The sequence below is a fragment of the Ctenocephalides felis genome, unplaced genomic scaffold (genome assembly GCF_003426905.1).
Source record: "Ctenocephalides felis isolate EL2017-DRISC unplaced genomic scaffold, ASM342690v1 CF-g0.4_SCAFFOLD_00845, whole genome shotgun sequence".
Taxonomy (NCBI): Eukaryota; Metazoa; Arthropoda; class Insecta; order Siphonaptera; family Pulicidae; genus Ctenocephalides; species Ctenocephalides felis.
In genome coordinates this window covers 63,234,421-63,244,412 of record NW_020536999.1, presented here as the reverse complement: position 1 = coordinate 63,244,412, position 9,992 = coordinate 63,234,421, and the positions used below count along the sequence as shown (strand labels likewise).

Below are 9,992 nucleotides of genomic sequence, written 5' to 3'. Positions count from 1 at the left end.
GAACCGATTTTAGAAATTTAAAAGCCATTTGATGTATTTCGGTGAGGACTATCGTTTGTCAGTTTTGTGCAAGGATCTGACAAGCCGTTTCTTTGTAATTCGAAAATACTTTTTGTCCACATTTAAGCTCATCCTACCGAACCGATTTTAAAAAATCAAAAACTGTTCGAAAGATATTAATTGGGAATGATACTGATTAATTTTAGGTGAAAATCTACCGAGCCGTTTTCTTGTAATTAACTGTTGAAAAAAAGTGTTAAATTTTTGTCGACATTTAAGCTCATCCTACCGAACCGATTTTAAAAAATCAAAAACTGTTCGAAAGATATTAGTTGGGAATGATACTGATTAATTTTAAGTGAAAATCTATCGAGCCGTTTTCTTGTAATTAACTGTTGAAAAAAAGTGTTAAATTTTTGTCGACATTTAAGCTCATCCTACCGAACCGATTTTAAAAAATCAAAAACTGTTCGAAAGATATTAGTTGGGAATGATACTGATTAATTTTAGGTGAAAATCTACCGAGCCATTTTCTTGTATTTAACTGTTGAAAAAAAATTTAAGCCGATTTTCATGGTACTTTTTTGGCGATATACATCATGTTCTTATAGAACTTACTGTAATATTACGGCCTTACGACAAATAGTTTAATTTTACAAATTCGTCAAAGTTTGCTAAAATTATTATCGTTTTTTTTAAAGTAGGATTGATGAAGTATATTATTTACACATTTTTTTTGATTAAGTCGATTATTTACACATATCGGGAAGTTCATGTAACTTGCCTCAAGGCTAAATACCAAACCAACTAGTTAAAATTTGGTTTAGAATGGCTTGAAACGTAAGAAGAAAACATAAAATTAGTAAAACGGATTTTTTAACGAAATTTATGCACATACAGTTATCAGATAATTTATAGAGATTTTAATAATAAGTACCGATTTTGTTTTTACTTCTATTAAAAAAAATCTGAATTTTTAAAAAAGTCAATATTGTCCTTTTTATCAAAAATATTCAAATGTTTGCAAAATTTGGTCGAACAAATTATAACTTCTAACTTTCTAGCCATAAGAAATTGTATATTGCGATACGGGAAGTTCTAGCAATTTTCCTTAAGGCACGATGCCATGCACCACTAGTTATTTTGACATTTAATAAGAGTATGCATCTTTTAAATGTTAAGATATATAAAGTAATTAGAACATAATCAGAAGTTTTTAAACGGTGACTAATTAGTTGACAACTGCATGAATTATCGAAAAATATTTATGATAATAAATTAAAAATTGAATTAGATTTTGATCATATTTTTACAATATTATCTATACAGTACATAATACTTTCTTCATAAAATATATAAAATTTATTGAGAAATTTTCCATTGTCATTTATTTGAACTTACAATTAGAGCAAATTTGTCCTAAATAGATTCAATTTGAAAAATTTATATATAAAATATAATATAGAAGACAAATATATGAATTACTAAAAAAATGCCTTTTTAATAATATCATGAACATAATTAAAATAATAATTTATTATATAAATATGAATAAAAATCATCAACCTAACAAATAATTGGTATTTATTAGGGTTTATACAAAAACTGACATTTTAGAAAACCGGTTTCGAACTCTAAATTTCCCAGAAAACCGGTTTTAGCCGTTTTTCGAATTTTATATAAAATATCACTTTATGCTCGAATATTCTGTAATAACAAAAAAATATATCGGCAGTTTTTGACTGAATTTATTCAACGTTCAATTTTATGAATAGTAAACAAATTTGTTTTAATTTTAATTAGTAGAACAAAGAAATAATAGTTGATCTGGATTAAATAAGTTGAAAATGATTATTCGTTATTCATGCATCATTTTCACATATGAGAATATAAATATTTTTATGATAGTGAAAGAAAAGAGTTCGAATAAATAAAAATAATGCATTTCTAAATAAAAAATTTAACTTTTAATTAAATAAAAATAATGTCACTTGTAACCGAACTAGGCTTAATAGTTTTTCAAGCTTGATATAATAATTTTAGATTTTTGTTCTTTTATTTGTAGCTTCTAGAGCTAAAAACTCGTTTTATAGTTTTAGTAGAGCAGTTCACTCCTAAAAGTTGCATTGATCTAAATCAATATATACATTCGACAAAAAATAACACAGAACCATTCTGGGAATTATAACAGACTGATATGATTCTTAATTTTATCGAACCGATATGACTCAAAGTATTAAAACGCTTGCTTCCATCTAATTCTAGTATATTTGTCATTTTCAATTTTCACAGTAAAACCGCTAAAAAAATGGTTTTTGAATTTCATAATTTTTGCCAAAAAATCGGTTTTCAAAACCGGTTTTTGAAAACCGGCAAACCCTATTATTTATATATTATTTATATAATTATTGGGTAATTATTATTAGTTTATATATAATATATTAATCAAAATTATTATTACCATATTATTCACAATAAAATAATAACAAGTAGTACTGCCCTAGGGAGTTAAACTCCAACTCGATTCAAGCAAGAATTGTATGAGAGATTTCTCATTTCCATTTCTCACCACTGTGCCCGAAATGTGCTATTATCAATTAGCAACATTTTTACATCTATATACTCAAGTGGAAATTGACATCGCTCCTGCACGATGTCAGGCTGTTCAGAGCGCGGTTCGAACACACGACTGCGTCCACACAAGTCCGTGACCTTAAGCATTACACATTGGAACACCCTTATTCACAATATGAATAATAATTACTCAAATCCTTACTAAAAACTAATTAACACGATTTTTAAATAATATATTTAAAATAATTTTGGATATTCAAAATCGGTTCTGAATGTTTGGTGAATGAAAACTTTAACGAAAAATTATACACGTATCTTCTAATATACGTAAATTTGCTGAAACTAACACTATAATGCATTTTTTTTTATTAATTTATCCACAATTACCCGTGCGTTCTCTAAGCATCACGCAAGTTGTGATAATGTCTAAGATAAGATATAAATTACATATAAAAGGTTTGGATTTCGCTATGAGAGACAGTTAAAAGTGAAGTCGTAATATTAAATTTTACGGTTTAATTATTTTTATTAAATTGTACCGACATGGCAAGAAAAAGACCAAGACTTAGTCATGAAGGGAATCGCAGTAGAAACGACGAAAGCGGTATGGACAATTCGTAGGAAAAATATGTTAACGATTATAAGATATCGAAATTAATTAATAAAATATAAAATAAGATAATAAATTAATCGATTATAAGATACGATAATTATTAACTTCCCGTAGAGTAAGTTATTATAATAGTCCAAAAATCGGGAGATAATACGTTTGCATATCTTCACGTTTGAGTGGTTTCTGAACATTTTGGCATAATTTAGAAAAAATGGATGGATGTATGTGGTGTGGGCGAGTGTTTGTATGTGTTTGTGCGTATATATGGATTCAAAAAGCATTCGACATGAAAAGAAAAATCGAATCCTATTGATGGGAAAATGTGCTGATTTGGTTTTGAAATGAAATTTTTGCATTCTTCACGTTTCAAAGGTTTCTGAACATTTTGGCACACCTCAGAAAAATTGGATGTGTGTGTGTTTTGTGGGTCCGTATTTTTTCGTTATGGGCGCACAGATCAACCGATTTGAGTGGTTCAAAAAACATTCGATTCCTTTTGATAGGGAGATGTACTGATTAGGTTTTGGCAAAGACAGGTCCAGCCGATTTGCAGCTAGAGGGAAAAAGTGCCAAAAACGATAATACAATTTTTGAGTGAACGGAGCACCTGATTTCGATGTATCGCGTTTATCAATTGCGCGACGATTAACCAAGCCGTTTCTCTGTAAATAGCAAAATTGAGAAAATTTTTTCGTCCACGTTTTAGCCCGCAATTCTGAATCGATGTTGAAAATTCAAAAACTGTTCGAAAGATATTGGTTGGGAATCGACCTGATTAGTTTTTGGTAAAGATCAGCCGGGTAGTTTTCTTGTAATAAAGTTTTCAAAAAGAATTTCGACAATTTTTATTATTATTTTTTTGACGGTAGATCAGGAGCTTTAAAAATTCATCAAAGTTTGCAAAAATTAGTATCGTTCTTTTGGCATTTGTCAAAATTAGATCTTTGATCGACGTTTTCTCAAAACCGCCTGAAACGATTTCAGAAATTTAAAAGCCATTTGATGTATATCAATGAGGACTATCGTTTGTCAGTTATGTGAGACGATCTGCCAAGCAGTTCCTTTGTAATTTGGACAAAAGTGTTAAACTTTTCGTCCACATTTAAGCTCAAACTACCGAATCGATTTTAAAAAATCAAAAACTGTTCGAAAGATGTTAGTTGGGAATGATACTGATTAATTTTAGGTAAAAATCGACCAAACCATTTTCTTGTAATTAACTGTTGAAACAAAATTTAAGCCGATTTTTATGGAATTTTTTTTAGCGATATATATCATGGTCTTATAGAACTTACTGAAATATTACGGCCTTACGACAAGTAGTATAATTTTAGAAATTTATTAAAGTTTGAGAAAATAAGTAGTTTTTATTGACATTTGTTAATATTAAAATTACAGGATTTACTTGGTATAACGATAGAGTACTTCGTCTTAATGAACATACTAAACCATTAAAGTTCTGCGGAAACTGATTCAATTATAAATTGATGATTTTTGAAAATTTGCTTTTAGAAAATACTCCGAGTTAACGTGTTCGTTCGTTTTCAATTAAGCGTAATAAATCCACTCGGAATTACTTTTAAGCACTCATAAATTAATTTCTTTTTTATTGATTAAGTCGATTATTAACACATATATGAAAGTTTATATAACTTGCCTCAAGGTAAAATACCAATACCAACTAGTTTTTTTTTCAAAATTTTCAAACATATACAAGGTTTTATATTTTAACTATAAATTTAAAGTTTAAAATTTATTTGAAAAATATATATATTTCATATGCGTTATTCTAATCGAAAGCAATATTTCCTCAGATAGATGCCTCATGTAAACGATCGCGATAAGATCGTCGCTATATAATATGAGCGATAAAATAATTGGAAATATTCGAAACAATTGTTATTAATCATTGATAAATATTTATTGATCATAGATTTGTTTCCTTGAGTATTTAATTCTGGTACGGGAAGTTTCAGCAATTTGCCTTAAGGCCTGAGTTACCGTTTCGAACTATGAGAAGTAGAGTTCCTGAATTAATCTTCAAAAATTTATGAAATTATACAGAGGATTATAAAAACGCTATTTTTTGAAAATGATGTAGTGTAAATCGCCACGTTTGGCCTTGTGTAAATAGACGACCCTGTTTTAACTTCCTGTCGGGTAAGCTATAGTAATCGCAAAAAAAACAAAATGGATATTTTTATATATCTTTACGTTTCAGGGGTTTCTGAACATTACGAAGATACGGGGCAAAAAATGCTAAAAACGGTAGCTCAGTTTTTAAGAGAACGGAGCATCTGATTTTAATAATTCAAAAAACATTTTACTTATATGGACAAGATGAAAAATTGATCAAATTTTTATGAAGGCAGGTCTAGCCGTTTAGGAGATCTAGTAAGAAAAGTAAAAAAAAATGCCATTTGACGGTCAAAAATGATCATTAGACGTTTGCACATCAAATTATCACATATTTTATAGAGATTTTAACAATAAGTATAAATTTTGTTTACATTTCTATGGGTTCCGTGCCAATGTTTATCCGTTAGACGGCGACGCAGCGCTTACGCGCTTTGATATTTCGTCTCTATGCAGTTAAAGCAGTGCGATTGCTCTGAAAAAAGGTTCAGATTTTAATTTTTTTCCAAAAAGTCTTTTTTTTAAAGAAGTTAGTTTCTCAAAAATCTATTTTTTCAAAGTAATTTTTTTCAAAAATGTTAATCTTTTTAAAAGAAAATAAATTTTGGTACGGAAAGTTCCAGCAATTTGCCTTAAGGCACGATGCCATGCGCCCCACTAGTTTTGAATTGTGTTTGACAAGCTTTGAATCTTTATGTCATGTCATTTTACCTTTTATAATTACTCTTCATTATTTTCGCAGAACATCCTGAACCACCACTATTATTAGTATTCGGAGTCTACGCTTATGAAGCTAAAAGATTCGACGAAATATCGTTCCAAGTAGGAGACCGAATGAAAGTATTACAAAATGTTGAGGATTATTATGAAGTCCTTCACTTCAAAACCATGCGACAAGGTTTGGTACCAAAAATGCTGGTCGAGGAGGAACGTCGATTCGAGGATGAAGAGTTAGTAACTATAATCATATGTATTCTGTAGTCATGGTATCTTTTTCTTTAATTCGCAATCAACTTTTAGAAATTCTTTTACAATTTCAATCGTTAATCATTACAAATCATTAATATTCATTTACATACATGTAAAAATATTGATACACAGACGAAATAGAGACGAATGGACAGGTAGGTAGACTAAAGAAGGTATAGTAGACGAATGGACAGGAAAATAGGCAGATAAACAGACATGTGGACAAGTAGACATGTATGTTGTCAGGTCGACTGGTAGGCATGTCGAGCGGTAGAAATAAATACAGGTAAATCGGTAGACAAGCGGATATGCAGGCAGATACTAAAGTAAAAAGTTGACATACACACAGGTAGACAGTTAGACAGATAGATCAAATACAAATCAAATATTTATTGATTAAATCGATTATTCACTCATAGCGGAAACTTCATTTAACTTGCCACTTACACCTAGTTTTTAACTTCCCGTAGGGTAGTTATAGTAATGGGCCAAAAATCAAAAATAATTTTTTTGCATATCTTCACGTTTTGAAGGTTTCTGAACATTTTGGCATACCTCAGAAAAAAATGGATGTCTGTATGTGTTTTTTCGTTCACGATTTCGGGCGCACGGATCAACCGATTCGAATGGTTCAAAGAATCCTATGTTAGGGACATGTGCTGATTAGTCTTTGGCAAAGGCAGGTCCAGCCGTTTCGGAGATACGGAGCAAAGAGTATAAAAAATAGAAATGGAGGTTTTGAGAGAACTGAGCATCCGATTTGAATGCTCCAAAAAACATTCAATTTGTAATGATTGGGAGAAGTGGTGTTTAGTTTTTGGCAAAGACAAGTCTGACGATTTTGAAGATAACAAGCTAATCGTGCAAAAAATGGCAGTTTTTGTGAGAACTAAGCAGCGTATTTGAATGGCTCAAAAAACTTTCTGTTTCTTTTGACAAAATAAATGTTTTTGGAAAAAAAAATTTCAAATATTTTTTTTATTTTTTTTTTTTTAATTTTTTTTATCAAAAATTTAATTTTAATTCTAAACAATTAAATAAATAATTTTAACTTTATATAATTTTTATAAATATAAGAGAATGGTACAGTATGATATGGTACGGGAAGTTCCTGCAATTTGCCTTAAGGCACAATTCCATACACAACTAGTTCTAATTTTATTTTATGATATTCATAATTAATCATATGATTGGTATCTAATTTAACGATAATATGAATATTAAGTTAATTTAATACAATTTTATAAACGATATTGATTTTACTATATTGTATGTATGTATGTATTATTATAAAAAGTTATTATCATATTTATCATCATAATTATCTCTGAAAAAAGGTTAATTGTATTCACACACAAGATATCTAAAAACAATAAAATTTTGTATAATGTATGCCATATCTTTTTCTATATTTTTATATATCATGTTTCTTACTTTTTAGGTGGTTTTTCAAGGATATTGCCCGCGAAAAAGCTACTTCTTTATTACTATATGATACTGGAACTACAGGAACGTTTTTGATAAGAAAGTCAAAACAGCCATCATTCCTATTATATGTATTGCATATTAAGTATAGAGAACATGAAGACTATAAAGTTGCGCATTTCGAAATCAAAGTATCTAAAAGTGGACGTTACTATATTGAATTCAACAATAGTTTTCCCAGTATGCCTGCGCTTGTGTGGAATTACAAAAGTAAGTACAAAAGCACATGATGTAGGGGGAACTCCCGTAACGCCGGACGGCACCTAGTGCCGGACACTCTATTTAACACGTATTATTTAAGCAAATATAAATCTTTCCATTTCAAAATACAAATGAAAGGGGCGCGGGGTGCACACAGGTACAGGATCACACACCGAGCGCCGCGTGACAAAACATATTGATATTTTTATGAGAATTGACGTAATTTATTCTAATTATTTAATTTTGTTTTGCATGAGTGCTAACGGTCACTACACAACCCCATTTTTCGTATTTCCTAGTCAAAGAATGGAAATCTTATGATGAATGCTCCAGCTGAGAGCATCAGCGTACCCCAGCCAAAAGGGTGTATATATAGTGATTTTTTTCACAATATCAAAAAATATTCGTCAAACATGCATGTGCAGACATTCCAAAGTGTGAAGATGGCTATACATATGTGTTCAATGCAGGTTATTTTGAAATGCCCGGTACTAGGTGCCACTTTTTAAAACCATATTTTGTGTTACCAATGTTTGATTAATAATATCAATTATTTGTTGTCAAAGGTTGCGTTTTTGTTAATTTAGTTTGATTTCTATCTTTGTTATCTAACATAAGTTATAATTTAATAAACATTTCGTAAATATTTTTTGATTTATTTATAAATAACCTTAGGTGTCCGGCACTCGGGACTTTCCCCTAGTTATATTTTGATATACAATTTATATTATACATTAATTGTTAACTTTCCTAAGGGTAAGTTATAGTAATAAAAAAAAATATCTAAACTGATTTTTTTTTATATCCTTACGTTTCAAAAATTTATAAACATTTCGGCATACCTTTGGAATACGGATCAACTGATTTGAATAATTCAGAAAACATTCGATTCATATCGATAAGGAGACGTGCTGATTAGATTTTGACACAGACAGGTCTAGTCGTTTCGAAGATACGAGGCAAAAACTCCAAAAATGGTGATTCAGTTTTTGAGAAAACGAAGCGTCCGATTTGAATAATTCAAGAAACATTTTATTTATATTGACTAAAGAAACGACTGTTTGAATTTTCGGATAGGCAAGTCCAGCGATTACAAATTTTCAATAACAAAAATGCAAAAACGCCATTTGGCGGTCAAAAATAATCATTAGATATATGCATATCAAATTATCAGATATTTTATAAAGATCTTAATAATGAGTACAAATTTTGTGTCATTTTTTTTAGGTTCCATACCAAATTTTTATTTATACCAATTAGATCAATTCAAAAAGCATTTTGCTTGTTTTGGTGTGAAAAAAATGCCTTCACTTCACAATACGAAACGGAAGTAAACCAGAAGAGAAAATGATTTGTTTTTTTTTCAAAAAGACAAGATTCATTTATTTAATATTTATTATTATTATTATTATTATCGTTATTTGTATAATCATAGGGTAAATATGCTTTCCTTCATCAGTAGGTAAACTCTCGCAATTGTTTTCGACGACATCTGCATTGTCTTTCCACTTCAACAAATTATAATTTAAAATATTCAAACATATAAATGAATGAATATTTATTTAGATAATCCGTTGGATACATTGGGCATTAATTGACAAATCCTTGCACTAAGCAGGACGATTCTAATAGTCATGGTGATGAAATAATTATACCATTGAAGATATTGAGTTTAAGTCTAACTTGAGTAGAGGATCTTATAATCCTGTTTCGCAAGCACTATGGAAAAGAAGAAAATCGATGTGACAGTTCATAAAATAAGCATTTATCGTGTGAATTCATTAGATATAATTAAATCGGAAGCTATGATCATGAAAACACTAGATCATCATCGTTTGTCATGTTTTTTCGGTATATCCACCACTTCTGAAGAAATTTGGAGACGATTACAAGTTACGTAAAAGGTAAAATCTTTTTGTATTATTACTAGCATTTGCATTAACCTCTTCTACAGACCTTCTGATAATAAAAATTTTAACGCAAGTTTTATAGAAAATGGAAATGAGATTTCCCA

General features: G+C 29.7%; 1 protein-coding gene across 1 annotated transcript; it reads left to right on the top strand.

Moving 5' to 3' along the window:
• The first annotated feature begins 3,053 nt into the window (after positions 1–3,053).
• On the top strand, positions 3,054–9,576 carry LOC113386997 (tyrosine-protein kinase Src64B-like). The gene is made up of 4 exons (XM_026624757.1): positions 3,054–3,178; positions 6,066–6,273; positions 7,734–7,987; positions 9,545–9,576. The coding sequence occupies exons 1-4, from the start codon at positions 3,118–3,120 to the stop codon at positions 9,574–9,576; spliced, it is 555 nt and encodes a 184-aa protein (XP_026480542.1). The 5' UTR covers positions 3,054–3,117.
• The last annotated feature ends 416 nt before the right edge of the window (positions 9,577–9,992 follow it).

Excerpts from the sequence above, each read along its gene's own strand:
- LOC113386997 (XM_026624757.1), top strand. The coding sequence starts at position 3,118 with ATGGCAAGAAAAAGACCAAGACTTAGTCATGAAGGGAATCGCAGTAGA. Across the intron at positions 6,274-7,733 it reads CGTCGATTCGAGGATGAAGA|GTGGTTTTTCAAGGATATTG; the intron begins GTTAGTAACTAT and ends CTTACTTTTTAG. Across the intron at positions 7,988-9,544 it reads GCTTGTGTGGAATTACAAAA|ATAATCCGTTGGATACATTG; the intron begins GTAAGTACAAAA and ends ATATTTATTTAG.